The 16,771-nt window shown below is 37.0% G+C and overlaps 1 protein-coding gene across 2 annotated transcripts; it reads left to right on the top strand.

Moving 5' to 3' along the window:
- The first annotated feature begins 6,596 nt into the window (after positions 1 to 6,596).
- On the top strand, positions 6,597 to 16,718 carry LOC139970933 (PRELI domain-containing protein 2-like). 2 transcript variants are annotated; one of them, XM_071977010.1, is made up of 7 exons: positions 6,597 to 6,750; positions 9,776 to 9,990; positions 10,799 to 10,874; positions 11,787 to 11,857; positions 13,004 to 13,164; positions 13,780 to 13,885; positions 14,817 to 16,718. In XM_071977010.1, the coding sequence occupies exons 2-7, from the start codon at positions 9,916 to 9,918 to the stop codon at positions 14,874 to 14,876; spliced, it is 549 nt and encodes a 182-aa protein (XP_071833111.1). In that variant the 5' UTR covers positions 6,597 to 6,750; positions 9,776 to 9,915; the 3' UTR covers positions 14,877 to 16,718. The 2 variants fall into 2 exon arrangements, with proteins under 2 accessions (XP_071833111.1, XP_071833118.1); XM_071977017.1 differs by having other exon boundaries at positions 6,604 to 6,750; positions 10,799 to 10,856.
- The last annotated feature ends 53 nt before the right edge of the window (positions 16,719 to 16,771 follow it).

Here is a 16,771-nt window from a genome sequence, read left to right as displayed (position 1 = left end):
ATGGAAAAAAGAAAAGAACAGAAAATCAAAATGCTCTGTCTGGGGATCGAACCGGAGACATGGAGTTTGTCTGTGTCTCTCCAGTCCAGAGCACTACCAACTGCGCCACTAGAACTGTTGAGAATTAATGCTCGTGCCTAATATTTAAACTTCAAAGTCCAGAAAGGAATCAGTAAAAGAGCAAAAATATGAAATGCTCTGTCTGGGGTTCGAACCGGAGACACAGAGTTTGCCTGTCTCTCTCCAGTCCAGAGCACTACCAACTGCGCCACTGGAACTGTTGAGAATTAATGCTCGTTTCTAATATTTAAACTTTAGAATGGAAAAAAGAAAAGAACAGAAAATCAAAATGCTCTGTCTGGGGATCGAACCGGCGACATGGAGTTTGTCTGTGTCTCTCCAGTCCAGAGCACTACCAACTGCGCCACTAGAACTGTTGAGAATTAATGCTCGTTTCTAATATTTAAACTTCAAAGTCCAGAATGGAATCAGTAAAAGAGCAACAATATAAAATGCTCTGTCTGGGGTTCGAACCAGAGACATGGAGTTTGTCTGTCTCTCCAGTCCAGAGCACTACCAACTGCGCCACTAGAACTGTTGAGAATTAATGCTCGTTTCTAATATTTAAACTTCAAAGTCCAGAATGGAATCAGTAAAAGAGCAAAAATATGAAATGCTCTGTCTGGGGTTCGAACCGGAGACATGGAGTTTGTCTGTGTCTCCAGTCCAGAGCACTACCAACTGCGCCACTAAAACTGTTGAGAATTAATGCTCGTTTCTAATATTTAAACTTCAAAGTCCAGAAAGGAATCAGTAAAAGAGCAAAAATATGAAATGCTATGACTGGGGATCGAACCGGAGACACAGAGTTTGCCTGTCTCTCTCCAGTCCAGAGCACTACCAACTGCGCCACTAGAACTGTTGAGAATTAGTGCTCGTTTCTAATATTTAAACTTCAGAATGGAAGAAACAAAAGAACAGAAAATCAAAATGCTCTGTCTGGGGATCGAACCGGAGACATGGAGTTTGTCTGTGTCTCTCCAGTCCAGAGCACTACCAACTGCGCCACTAGAACTGTTGAGAATTAATGCTCGTTTCTAATATTTAATCTTCAAAGTCCAGAATGGAATCAGTAAAAGAGCAAAAATATAAAATGCTCTGTCTGGGGTTCGAACCGGAGACATGGAGTTTGTCTGTCTCTCCAGTCCAGAGCACTACCAACTGCGCCACTAGAACTGTTGAGAATTAGTGCTCGTGCCTAATATTTAAACTTCAAAGTCCAGAATGGAAGAAGGAAAAGAACAGAAAATCAAAATGCTCTGTCTGGGGGTCGAACCGGAGACATGGAGTTTGTCTGTGTCTCTCCAGTCCAGAGCACTACCAACTGCGCCACTAGAACTGTTGAAAATTAATATTCGTTTCTAATATTTAATCTTCGCAACATTAGGAGGCAAATAAATAGAAAATCAAATGCATCCTCTGGTGTTTGAACTCAAGACAAGGAGTATGTCTCATTTCTTTCAGTTTATTGACAATTTCTTTGTACAAAACAATAATAAATATGCAAAATTTTACAACATAACCACTGCGCCACAGTAACTGTTAATTGAGAAATGATAGGCTTTTCTAAAATTTTAACTGCAAAATGAGGAAAAGAAATACCAAATCAACACATCCTCTGGGAGTTGAATTCTAGACAGAGAGTTTGTCTTACTTTCTAAGTGCATAGCACTAACCACTGTAACTGTTTAGAAATAATTATTAGTTATTTGATTTGATTTATTTTGTTTTTCACGTGCAAATATACAATGTGAAAGGAAGTCTTCTATAAAGCATACAATAGCCTAACAATGTAAAAGACTGGTCAGAAAAGCATTATTTGGACAATTGCTTCCCATCTGACAAAGACATATCCCTAACAAACAGTAAACCATCGTCGTAAAAGCTTCTTGTCATAAACAATGGTATTATCAATTCTAATAAAATTATTGGGGATTTGCTCACCCAAGTCTTCCGAAGGTTTCTTAAATTGAAGGGAGCTAAGCTTACTCAAAACATACAAATTTGTCTAATGAAGGTATTTTCAAATACAGGAAATATCCTGGTCATGAAAATTACAATTAAAAAGCAACTCGTTACCGGACGGCGACAGAGAGGAATGAAATAAAAGAGCTTCCAATACCCCGTGTTGGCATTATTACAATAACGCTTGACCCAAGAGGTTTTGAGAGCACCAACAAAGCTGTGAACATATATTATTTTTAAACCCCCCTTTTCAATGGGGTTAAACATAGTAAGTCTCCTTACTTTATCAGTTTTCCCGTTCGAAATAAATCAAAAATAGTACTTTGGATCTTATCAATAAACTCTTTTGGAGGGCTAGGCAGATTCCTTTGGGACCACGTATCTCCCGAACGGAAGCAGATATGGACCTGGGAGTTGCAAATTTGGGCTCCTGAGCATAGGTTACCCCCTGTTACGTCATTTGGGCGAAATCGATTTTGAATCGATTTTTGGTCAGTTTTGGCAAAAACTGCAAATCAGGATTTTTGCCCCCTCACACAACACCCAATTCCAAAATAAACTTCAGATTCGTAATCAGCGTGTCGCGAACTACCAGAAAAGATACACATATATCGCTTTTGCGACAAAAAAAATTCACCTCAAAGAAAAGTAAGACCGAAACACTTTTACGACGAACAAAGGTTATCAAACCTTTTGTTGTCCCTAAATGTTTTTCGTTTTTCTATTGTTCCTCTGAAGTTGCAAACTGAGCGAAATAAGTGTCATAAGAGGGTACTCGACGCACCTTGCCAGTGAAACGTGATTTCAAAGCAGTCAAATCAAACCTTTGTTTGTCATCTTGAGTTTTATCTTGACATTTATGAATAAATGGGTCAGTTTTGGCAAGAGGTGCGTACCCTTTAGGCCTACGTGTTTTTAGGTGAAAAAACATTTGTCACAAAGGCGATAGATGTGTATCTTTTCTGGTAGTTCGCGACACGCTGATTACGAATCTGAAGTTTATTTTGGAATTGGGTGTTGTGTGGGGCGTGCAGGGGGCAAAAAACCTGATTTATGATTTATGAAAAAAATAGAAATCATATAAACAAAAAGCCTTTCCCGGTCAGATAATTACACGAAATTGGTGAATAACAAAGACAATAGGGTGTCTTCGACTCCACGTCTAATTTTAATGTCGATGGGTGTTTCAGAGAGGACAAGCTGAGGGGGCTGAAAAGAGGGGGTTTTCCAATTTGTGCACTTATAAAGAACACGTATTTCTATCGGGTCCTTTGGGACCACGTATCTCCCGAATGGAAGCAGATATGGACCTGTGAGTTGCAAATTTGGGCTCCTGAGCATCGGTTAACCCCTGTTATGTCATTTGGGCGAAATCGATTTTGGATCGATTTTTGGTCAGTTTTGGCAAAAACTGCAAATCAGGATTTTTTCCCCCACGCCCCCAACCAACTTAATTAGCAATAAACAGACAAATATTGGCGGATGAACAAAACCGCGTCCAAAACCAGGCGCGTATCCAGGGTGCGTTGGGGGCGCGCGCCCCACGGGTAAGAAAAAGAGGAGAGAAAAAAAGAGGAGAAAAAAGAGGGGAAAAAAGAGGAGGAGAGGAAGGAAGGAAAAAGAAAAAGAGAAAGAGAGAATAGGAGGGAGTAAAAGAAAAACGCCAAGACATCGGGATCAAGAGAACGAGGAACAGTGACACCGTTATAGCGCTGATCCCTATTATAAACACAGGGTAGCCAGTGACTGATGGAGGATTTCGGAAGGGGCGTGCACCTCACCCTACCCCTTACACCGACAACTCCATTTTTGACGTTTCCATTTTTCCTCTCTCACTAATGTATCTATATATTATATACTATATATGGTCTATCATAACGCGTGTGTGTGTGTATGGACGCCTTAAATTATTGTACAACTGTGCCATGAAACCAACTGTGGCTGGTCTCGAACTCGACCGAGTCGTCGGGGAACATGACGCACTTCGGGAAGGGGGCGACCACCCCCCCCCCCCCGAGCATATTTTTTTTATGATATCGCTAGTAATTTTATAATAGAAAATGCTTAGATACAACTAACAAGGCATGGGAAGTGTCATTTCCAGCGATCTGGGAGGAATTTTCGGCCAAAATGTTTTGTACGCTTCGCGCCAATTTATGGTGGCGCTACGATTAGATAGTTTGCCTACAGACTTCGCCGCTCGCTTGGAAAATCCTCGCTACGCGCCCGTTCGAATTTGTTAAGCAAACAGCAGATATCATATCAATGAGCATGAATATGGCGGTCCAGGGTGAACAGCTTCAAAACTGTCTGTGTGTGTGGTCAAAGGCGAGGGAGCCCAATTTGATTTGGGGAGCTGTAACGACTTGCCCGAAAAATATATTACCAATATTTTTCGCGCGCTCCGCTCGCGTTCAACATGTTAATGTCAATATCATCTAAACAAGCATCGGTTATTACATCGCATGCCATCGTGTACCGTACGGTCCCTGGAAGTTGCGCAGTACACCGCGGGATGCCCATCTAAACAACGAAATGTCTTATGTAGATGGAGAAAAAGCATCTTTTGCATTAGTAATGGCTAATTAGTCGGCAAAGCTTAGAACTTTATTTTAATTACCAAGGAAGTAATTTTTAATTAAATTCCTTTAGATGTAGCTATGTCTTGCAATTTATTTTTCTTTCAGTATAGGTGCCCGAAAAATTTTCATCATATTGCCCGAATTTTCAGAAAAAAATATTGGATGGGGGGGGGGGTGGCAGCCCCCCGCCTCCTACGCATATGTGTATAGTGTTCGATTTCGGAAATATCTGGTATTTGTTTCATTTCCTTCAACCAAGTTTTATAATAGCCGTTATAAGAGGTTTTAATATTTGTACACCAATAAATGAACTGTGTCTAAATTTTCGAAAATTCCCTGACCAACATTCTTCATCATATTTTCCTCTACTCGTGCAATTTTGGCCGGTCTGTTAGGAGTTCAAGGAGGTTTTTCTATATTGGTTGTCCATAGATGAATTTTTTTGCAACATTATGGGCATGTTTTGAAGTGAGTTTATTCACGAGAAATATGAATTTTCAAATTCTGAACAAATGATGGGCTTAAAACCTTCAAAAGTGGACTGTCGGGTATTGTGGGCCGCGACGTAGAATCACCTACAAAAGCAATGATCCACAGGACATGAGGTCGAACATGATGTGTGACTGGTGACAATCTTCAAAAAGGTTATGGATGAGGAAAAAAAAGCTATTGGGAAATACTTGGTTCTCAGGCAAAAAGTGTACATCTGTTGGTCATTTTTAAGCCCGAAAAGTATCATTTCCGGTGATCTGGGGGGTTGGGGGTATCAAAACCAGAAATTTTCTAATACGCTGCGCGCAAACCGATGGTGGCGCTCCGCTAAGATAGTAATTCGCGCCCCCCCCCCCCGGGTTAGAAAATCCTGGATACGCCCCTGCTAACTCTAGGGGTTAATATTGATAGTAAACTTTCATGGAGTGACCATATGACAAAAGTTTGCACCAGCGTTGCAAGAGGTGTAGGAATTTTAGCAAAGCTAAAACACTTCCTCCCCCAGAAAATACTCAGAATGCTTTATCAAACTTTAATAGCACCACATCTGTATTACTGCTTGATTATCTGGTCTGGTACAAGCGTTTCTCATTTAAGTCACCTTAAAATACTTCAAAAGAGTGCAATACGTCATATATCTCACGCAGCACCGCGTGAACATACAAGCCCCCTCTTTAAGAAACTCATCAATTTATTGAAATTAGATGACATTTTAAAAGTTAATATTGCAACATTTACATACATGGCTTGGAATGGATCATTACCAATCAGTTTTCGAAATTTTATAAATAGCAACACAGATTTCCATAATCATAACACCAGAACGGCTAGCAACGCACATTATAATTCATATAAAACAGGCACTGATATGCTAAGCCTCAGAAACCGTGCAACCAAAATTTGGAATTCACTGTCAATAGCTTTAAAAACTAAGAAAACAAGCTCCACATTTAGTAAATGTCTTACTAAAGAAATTATCATGTCTTATTAATTATGATTTAGCTGCATAGTCGCATAGCAGCATATACACATATTGAAGGGTATACGTATTGTTATTAACATTATTTTCACTATTTTCTATCTTTTCTTTATGGGAGTCTTCTGTTTTGTTAAGCCAGCAAAGGCTTTTCAGGAGACTTCCATTCACATTGTAATATTTATGTGAAAAAAAAACAAATAAATGAATGAACGAACGAACGAACGAACGAACGAACGAACGAACGAACGAACGAACGAACGAACGAACGAACGAACGAACGAACGAACGAACGTACGAACGAACGAACGAACGAACGAACGAACGAACGAACGAACGAACGAACGAACGAACGAACGAACGAACGAACGAACGAACGAACGAACGAACGAACGAACGAACGAACGAACGAACGAACGAACGAACGAACGAACGAACGAACGAACGAACGAACGAACGAACGAACGAACGAACGAACGAACGAACGAACGAACGAACGAATGAATGAACTCGTCCCAGGTATCCTGGGAGGGATTAGTTTGAATCCTGCAATGAATCCTGTGTTGAATCATGGAATAGCTTCAGGTTGGTCATATTTATTGCAGACCATTTTACAATCAGATTGATGTAGGCCCCTGCATATTGAGCCAAGGTGACGCTAGCGGCAGCCACTAGGTAAGGCATGTAAACAAATGAAGAAACAGAAAGACCTACTGTAACACGGTTACTTCGAATCAATTTGCACGAACAATTTCTGACCCCTGTTCCTATCCTACGGCTTATGAGACTTAGTGTTACTGTTATTGTTAGGCAAAAACAGCCTAGGCATAGGTTACACTAGTCTAATCTTATGTAACCTAGCATAACCAGACGGCGTCCTAACCGCAGCTCTTCCTAAGTCATATAAGAAGTGCAGGGGGATGGATAAATGATAAAGTATAGAACTTAGGAATGCGAAACATCAAATCCTCTCTGTCCAAATCTCAGCGAATGGGGAAGAAATATGTATCTCCTTTCCACAACACATATGGTGTTGTATAGTAACGTTTGCCTCACTAAATTTGCATCTAGGCCTAGGCCTAGCGTATATAAATGTAGCTGCAATGATAGACACTGTATATGCCTTGTTTTAAGTCAAGTTGTAACCACTATTTCAAGCACATTTAAAATATACAACATTGTAACAGAAACGGCCAAATGTACCACACTAAAATAGAAACTTTATTTTAGTACTCTGATACATTTGTCATGAATTATTGTGTGGAATTAAACAATAAACCTCAACACAAGCACAAGCACAGACTTAAGAAAATGTTTTGCTTCCAGCAAGAATTTGGAATTTGGTCGAACCAGTGATGAAATAATAAAGCTGAAGAATAGAACTAAACTGTCTCAGCAAAATCAGTAGTGTTCAACCGATTAACCTAATCGGAATCGGAATCGGTACGAATATTGGATAATCGGAACATAATCGGAATCGGTAAAAATTACGTGGAATACCAGTTATGTGATACCGATTATTCAAAAACATATGGAAGGCGAAAATATCATTATTCAAAAACATATGGGAGTTGAAAATATCAACTGATGTATTAGGTTTGTTCTTTTACTACGAAATATTAAAATAAGACATCCTCTATACGTCTTTCACAGTGTATACTTTCATCAAATTAGGCTGCCAGGGTCGCCGATTTTGCTTCCGTCGTGGTTAGTGACTTCATATTTCTTGGCACAGTAAGCATAGCAGCAATACCAATTTCGCGAATTAACGAATGTGCTGGACAGGGTCGGAAATAAGCGGGGGCGATGGACGATTCGCCCTCGCAAGTGCTAAAAAGACCTCCTAAAGCACAATTACGAGTGCGAAAAAGAAAAAGAAAAAAGAAATATAAGAAAATCGCCCTTGTTATATCAGGTGTCTGTGTAAAATTAATTGTGACATGCGTTTGCTTTAGCTAGGAATTGCAGTTGCAGCGCGAATCGCGCAAACAGTTTTCACATCTCGCATCAAAATTTGAAGCAGTGCGAGAGGGTCGCGCACAATCACCGGGAATTTCCCGTGGCAAATTACGGCCTGCACGAAGCAATTTCAGTACCAGCGAAAATAACCTAAAATCCTCACAAATCTCCGACCACATGGTAGCCTTACTTCACACTAAGTCAACTGCATGGAAATCTAACCTTGCCATCTGTTTATTCGCTCCAGTTGTGTCGCAAATAAAAAATAAAAATATCCACAGAAACTGCAATCTTCGACCACATGTTAGCCTAACAACCACACTAAGTCAACGAGAAATGTAGCCTAACCATCGGTTTTCCCCCCCCAAAAAAAATGCGTAGCTTAGTTTACAACTTTCAATTTGCTGGCAATCGGCATTTGTTTGGAAGGTACTGTAAGTGATATGTCTTATAGAGGGAATGTTATATTTTATATTGGAGTAGTTTCTAGTTGTTATTATTTCTTTACATCAATCTGGTACATTTTAGAGTAATTTTAAACAAGATACGATGATAAAATTTCCTTTTCAGTTTGATTGGCCTAAGCTTACATTTTCTAATTGAACCTGAATGGAGTTAAACATACCTCTTCGTTACTTCAAATTCGTAACATTTCTATTTGTCCTTAAACGGTATAATACTGAAAATAAGTACAAAATAATGTCGGAATGAAGGCAATATGTCATTAAAATTTACACTTTGGTAAAGATTGAAGATGGATGGTTTGTCTGAGATACTTTTTGAGATGGATATTTTGAGTAACTATTCTTAACCCATTTCAAGCCATTAACAGGTGACATTCCCGTCGAGGTGGTTAGGCCATTCCCTTAGCACAGTGCTGACTAGGTAGGATGTCATATTTCCGTATTTTGGAAATTTAAAAAAAAAATAAACTGGTAATTTGGTTCATACAAATTTGGTAATTTGGTTCATACAAAATGATACCTTAGAGCATTGTATAACAACGAAGCAAAAGGAAACAGGAGAAAATCACAACAATAATTGTTTCTGTCAAACTTTATTGCCGATTTCGTATAGACGGGATATTTTCTCATTTTCAAATAATCGGAATCGGTACGATTAGGAAAAAAATAATCGGTAATCGGTATTTTCTGTTATGCATAATCGGTTGAACACTAAAAATCAGTGAGATCGTCATTACCGCAATGACATATTGCCCTTATTATCTAAGATGATTAGACCTAAATACTGTAAGACAGAAGTTAACTCTTATGGAAATCATGGTAGTCGATTATCAAGTCTCGAACTTGGAAGAAAACAGATCCAATTAAAATTACCAATAGCATTGCATCACAAAATTGCAGATCAATCATCAAACACCTGTAAAAGGTCCTTGATGTTAAAATCTTTCACAAATACAATATAACTATGTCACTTGAAATTCAATTTTGTGTGGTCACTAATTTGTTGAAGGTGTTATGTATATATACTTACTGACAGTAGTACTAGTTGAGTGTCCACCCACAACCTCTAGGTACCCAGTTCTAACCCTCCCCAGGAACCAGATTCTTTTGACGTAGCCTAGGCTATCCAAATGTCTGCTGTTCAGTGTAGTTGAAGGGAGTTGTCAGTGGAAACGTACTAATTACAGGACAGAAATATTGTTAGAAATGTCAGTAAATGGAAACAGCTAAGTATAAGAGATTAAAGGACAGTATTTGTTATTTCTTTTCCTTACTAGGGTATATATATGTTCTTTATTGGCTGGCAACATCTGTAGTAAGTCTTGGCAGATTCCTGACTCCAGACAGAATATATTAAAGTGGAGTAAACCTCAGATGTCCTTTTTGTGTGTACAACTGTATGTAATTACTGTGCAATATGGTCTTTGAGGTAACAATCCAACATGTCTTCAAGTTTTCATGGCTATATGTTACCCGGACACATCTGACTAAGGTAAGCTATTGTGTGTGTGTCCATTACGTGAAATATCCAAGGAAAGACCTTTCCTTTCTAATTTTGTTATGAGGATACTCCCGTGGCACTTTTCAATCATACTCACTGATAACTATTTGTACTGTAGGCGAGGCTTATAGCCCCCTCTTGTTGACTTTCATAAAATATGAATGGGTATGAACCCCCCCCCACCCAACCCCATGCACCCCAAGGCAGTTAAACATGTACATGCAAATCATAAGCTCAGGTGTACTTTAAAGGTCTATGGAAAGAAATAGTTATTCTCTTTTGTAAAAATTAAAAAGGGCTTTTAAATTACCACATGTGGTAATTTTATCCATGTGCTACAGTACAGTATAACCACACACACTTGTCATTGTGTTCAGGTGATTGTTTAGTACTTGCTGTGAAAAGGATATTTTTGTGTTGAACTTGGTACATTTACAGTAAAATATACTATTAATGTTAAAGCCTGTTGTTTGTATACATGTACATTCCATGATAAACACAAAGTAATTGATTCTTAAGTTCGTTTTCGTTTTATTCATACTATCGAGTAATTAATAATCACAGTCATGATGATATACAAACATTTCAGCCAGACTTTTTTTGGCATTCACAGAGCCCAAAAAAATTCCATTGTCAATTTGTCATGATGTTGTGGTTATTTACTACACAAACATAAAGATTGTTTGACCATCAAGAATGAATGCATAATGAGGCCTTAAAATGATGCCTTCTTTGTTTAACTTTCCAAGTTATAATTCTTACCTTGGTATGTAGAGTAAATTTTTATATCTGTCCATAGTATCCGACTGAAAAGGAAGAGATGGTGATGAAAATGGACACAGTGGAAGAAAATATGGGTAAACATCGCAGGAAAGGTTGTCTCCAGATTTACTCCTAGAATAAGATTAATACAATGCACATTTAGTAGTGCAGCACCTGCTTGGAGAATGTTAATCCTCACCACAGATGCGACTATATATAAATTTAATATATTCTGCCAAATGAATACACTCATAACTTGAAAATGAAATACCAATAAAGAGGTCATCAAAACATTTTCATACAGCAAACAGCAGTAGCAGTTTAGCAAAAACAAATTTCTGCATTCTTTGTGGGGTTCATAGCTTCAAATAAAAAATAAAAAAAGTAAGATTAAAGTTTTCCCAACTCTCCTAGAGCTTTCATATATATACAAACTACTACTTGGAACACCAAGTAATAGTTTGTCTATCATCTTTGCCTTTTGCTGTTTTCATTTGATTATATTGCTGGACGGGTTGTGATGTTCTTTCAACAATACTGGCTTAACTCTTTAGTTAATAAGAAAGTAATTGACCATAAAGAACAGGTCTATGTCTTTGTGTTTCAGAAAACAAAGAACTGAATTAAATAAAATTAACATCCATTTTGGATCATCATGGGACTTGGAAGGAGGGTTCTAAATGACTCAACAGATGCATCACTACTTAGCCATTCACTGTAAAGCTACAGTAAACTAAAAGCTATATAAACATTGCAATATGGAACTAATACATGTGGACCCTGTCTTTTGTCTAAATACAGTCCTCTTGCTTAGACAATTCAATATCTTGTGCACATGCATTTTTTTTATTTTTGCTTTCTCTTTTGTTTTCTGCCCATATTGTACCCAGCTTTTTTTAAACTTTTGTCGGCTGGATTTGCTCATTTATCTACCTGTTTTGTACCCAGCTTTTGTTTTAACCTTTGTTGGCTGGCAATGCTTACTGTATTTGTATTTATTGACTGTAACCCTTGTTTCTTGCTAGATTCTGATGGTGTGCAATATAAGAGAAGAATAGCCGTGTGCCGAAATATTTTACCAGCAATATTCAAGAGGGTACTGTAATCAAATGTCGCTAGAATACAATACTTTACCACCCATTGCACAGGGAAAGGATTCCAACATGTTCCTGTATGAAATTGGCCTGACTTAAAAGATTCTAACAAGTAGAATCCACATGTTTGTAGATCCGGCTACAGTTAGTCTGTGCGTAAAGTACTTGCTCATGACTACTGTCAGTGAAGGGGTGGGGGTGGGGTTAGTGGATTGGAAGTTTGCCCTCCCTTCTCTCTCCACCTTTCAAATCCTGTGCTGCTCACTGCTCTTTTCCTTTAAGTTTGCTGAGCTGTTAGCTGTTATCTTTGTTTTCATGCTTTGCTTTGCATTTCTTACATATAACTGATAGATCTGTAAAATTAATATAGATTATTTTGGACACGTGGGAACATAAATCATTTGGGATATGAAAAGAAACATCAGAAAATCAGAGTTTCTTGTGTACGATTGTAGTTTGCTGTAGTGCACTTTCGTTTGAAAATGTATGCTAAAATTTACATTAATCTGCTGTTTCTTGCTTCCTTAGCTCTTCAGGTTTTTCGTGTGATCTTCTGAGATGCAAACCGAATCCTTTATCACATGTATAGCAAGATAAATTAGGCAAAAAATCTGCAATATATAGACAAATGCACAGATGTACAGCATGTTATTTCAATATGTACACCTGAATCATATAATATTTTATAAGAGGCAATATTTCTGACACAAAGCTTTTCAAAACTGCTGCACCCAAAATTAAATGCTGAATTATTCCCTGAACCATGCAATTTTAATAACATTTGATTAGTCAACAGTTTCCTAATTTTTACAAATACTAAATGTTTTCATGTTACTGTATAACCAGATATTGATATAAGATGAAGACAATTGAGGTCCTTAATATATAATCTAAGTTTCTTAACTTTGTGAAATTTCTTGATTCCTGTTGATATGAGGCATTTTCACATTTCACTATTTCTTAAGGAAAAGTCACCCATGATAGAGCTCGGACACTAATTAAAACCAAACAGCTTGATCCGATCTCAACCCTAGTCCCCTTACCTCTTCAGCATAGAAGATGACTGACACAGTGTGTGACTGAAACAGTGTGATCATGCCTCTACTGTATATTGTCTTTAAATTCTCATATTTTGGTGCTGTAAATAGATTCCAGTTTTGAACGAAGAATCAATTCTTTTGGAAGAGGAATGCTGGTACAACGCAGAGTCAGAGATCATGAAGGTCAAAAGCAGGAACCTAACCTGGCAGGACTATGCAAACGCCTGGGAGGAGTCCGAGTTTATGCGCTGTCCTAATAATCCAAGCTGGTAAGGGACAATTTTGATTTGAGTTTGGTTTGGACAAAGAATGATTAGGAATTCTTTTTTATCAAGAGGTTAAGAGTTAGTAAGTTCACATTGATAGTAACTGCGACATTAAAGGGCAGATTTAAAAGTACTCTTTTAGATAATCCACTGAGGGTGCTTATCACCAACAGATTATCTGTAATTCACTCTCCAGAACAAGACTTATAATGGACAGTTATATATGCAAGTACAAGAATTGTACAACACAGTACAAATAACTAATTTACAAATATAATATGTTGGTTTTTCTCAATTACAAGGAATATTTTCATCAAGAGGTTAAACAGTGGAAATTTACATTGACAATTTACAGTGACTTTACTAGCAGGATTAAAATATTTAAAATTTGCTAAATATGCTGGAAAGACAGAAATACCTTATTACTACCTATCGCCAGACTATCCTTATTTTAAATCTCCAAAACAAAGAACTTTGAACAAAGAAAAAAAGGACAACTATTGTATGCAAGACTTGCACCATTAGAGCTCAAGAATTGTACCCTACAGTACAAGTTACCCAAGTTGGGTGAATACATGACATTGTATTGACCAAGATTCTCAATTTTGTCTTTGACAGGACGTTGTTTGATCAGAGAGGCGGGATTGAGTTGAAGTATTCTGGAGTGATCGCAAGGATGGTGGAAATGTTCGTCCACAGCTACGTAAAGAGCAACTCCTGGAAGGTGAGTCTAAGTTTCATTTATAAAAGCAAACTTGTTTATCAAAAGAGGGAACAGTCCTTACCTGTAAAACCCGGATTGTCAGGACAGAGGGGAGCGGAGGTTTGCATGAATAATGAATGATATTTAGGGTAATGTTGAGTCCTACACCATTGTGTAGATTGCCATTAGTATGTATATATTAATCAATGGCTATTTTGCAAGGAAATTGCTCATGGAGGGGTCAAAGTTTGTGTCAGTTGACGTAAAACTCTATACTTTAACATGAAAAAATTGATATAAAGTGACAACTGTAATATTTAGAAACTTTGCAAAATAAAGTTGTCTGCATATATTTGAAAACTATTAGATAAATTAAATCTCATATTACTTTGGTTTTCTTGGCCATTGTAATTGTCCATGCCAAATAATGTAAATATAAACGTGAAAATATTATTACAATAACCTGTCCAAGTGGTGTGTTGTAGAAGCGATAACAAAACTGGTGGTATATATTCTAGATGGAATTTTATGAACAGAACTGTTAAGGAAGAAACCTATGTTGTAGTATGCCATTATATACAGACCAGGTAACCCAGGATTCAAATAAGAGTGGACGGTGCTGATAATAGTATTAACCACCCTTCTTTTGTTGCTAAACTATAATGAATTATAATATTTAAAAAATTAAACTTTTATTGTATTAAAATGGCAATGTATTGAAGCATTGGTGTCAAAATTTATCAAATGAGATTTTTGCATTTTATATTATCCACTACCATATAAACTGTATATTCCATGTATATATATAATTAATGTTACCTGCATAAACGTGTTACCAGATTTGTAGATTTTGAAATGCATCAACATAATGAGGAGAGATAATAATTCTTAATGTTTGTCCGGTTGAATAAATTTAATGTTTTCCTGTTTTTGTTGTTTGTATACTCTTCAGGCAGTGCATGTCATGGAGAAACTGTTGGAGGAGAGAGCTGAAGTAATTAACACCAAGTGAACATGTCATTCCCATCAAAGGCCTTCGTGACAACTCAGGAACAATTTGCAGCTGATATTCATTATTCATTTACTTTAACAATTATATATAAAAAGCGGAATTTCTCTTGAAATCCCATCCCTACCATTTTATGGGTTGTATCAGTTGAAACTGGGCGTGGTCCGTGGTTACATGGTATGCAGGGCACTGTGGTTTCTAACTAGCGCCCCCAGTAAGGATATGGCTGTGTATGAAGCACCACCAACTAAGGTCTGGAGAGCTCAGTTGGTATAGCGCTGTGCTTATAACCCAATGGTACTGCCACTGGTTCTAATCCTGTTCTAGCCATAAATATCTTTGCTCATTTCCATTTTGTCTAAAATTAATCCCAGTCAGTTATCGATTTATTCATTTAATTGTGTAAATATATTTATATTGTTAAACCTGCACCAGGTGACATTTGTATTGGTGACATGTTTTGCTTGTTCAGAATATCTCTGTATATTCAAGTGGTCAATGTGAGTCATGAGTGACTGTCGCATTTAAAGTTAAAACAGGGATGTTTCTGAAAGCGAGATGGATATAAAACATACTTCACTATCGACCCAAAGAGTAATCGTTCAAATGTTTCATAATGAATGTGGATGATTCTTGTCAATTTCAAATTTTTTATATACAGGTTTTAAAGTTTACTTGTTTTTTCAAATTGGTCAAAGTTTTGTAATGATGGTGGATAATTCTTGTCAATTTCAAACTTGGTATACACAGGGCTTGAAGTTTAATTATTATTCTTTTTTTCTCACCTCTACCATACTCGTTTTCTTTCATATGTGACCTACTACACATGTAGCAGAGGGTGTAAGGCATTGATGTGTAGTAATAGCTGGGCTATCACCTAGGGGTACACCTAGGGTACAACTAGGGTAGGTTACAACTGGGAGCTTAATGCCAACAACCTTTTCAAACAGACCTCTTATGCCATCAGTTTCTCCTCCAGTGAGATATAACATGTATTTGTGTGAGTCTGTGTGTACACTCTTATTATAAAGCAAAGTTTGTGTGTATATATTATAACTAAGTCTTATTGTAATTTTTAAGAATCTTCTCTTTGTGGACACAGGCAGGGTATTTTTCTTCATGCATTCATTGGTAAGTTATATATTATTTATCATGCCAAAAGCACATCCACCCAACCACCAATGGTTTGCTGTTCACAGGTTGAGGTGCAATCATGAATTTTTAAGCCAAAGATTTTACTTCTTGAAACTTCTGCAGGGTACTATACTAGCAATATCTTGCTCAATTTATGACATTTTTTAATGATAAAGTATTTATAATGATGTTGCTAAACAACATGTTTCTTTCATTGTATGCATCAGTGAATGGATATCATGGTTGTTTAGTTAGTTTGATTAAAAGAACTGTCATGAATTCAAGTTTTTGCACATGTTTTAAATTCTTTTTAAAGTTTGTATTAATACTTCTAGAACGAATATTAAGTTATATCATATATATAATTATATATATATAAATGTGTGTTTAGTGCATGTGGGGTTCTGGCAAAGTGAAGTGCTGGAACTGTTTGTTCTCAATAAAAAATAAATTTATTCCAGTAGGAAGGTGCATTATACTGTAATTGTAAACAATTGCCTTTCTTGAAGTGGTTAAGTCAAAGCACATTGATAGCAATAAAATTAACTTCAATGGTATCAATTTTTAATAAAGAAAAAAAATCAACAAAATGAGGAAAAATATTAATGAGTAAAAGAATTTTGATAATTTATGTTGTATTGACATGAATCAGTGACTTAAAATGGAATAAAATTAAAACACTGTACAGTAAACTGTTCTAGTCGTATCATATACTTTGTTTGAACGTTTTTATTATGTTTTCACATACAGATTGTTGACCTGTA

The sequence above is a fragment of the Apostichopus japonicus genome, chromosome 1 (assembly GCF_037975245.1).
Source record: "Apostichopus japonicus isolate 1M-3 chromosome 1, ASM3797524v1, whole genome shotgun sequence".
NCBI classification, from domain to species: Eukaryota; Metazoa; Echinodermata; class Holothuroidea; order Aspidochirotida; family Stichopodidae; genus Apostichopus; species Apostichopus japonicus.
The sequence above is the reverse complement of the archived record's forward strand: the minus strand, read 5'-3'. Positions and strand labels throughout refer to the sequence as shown.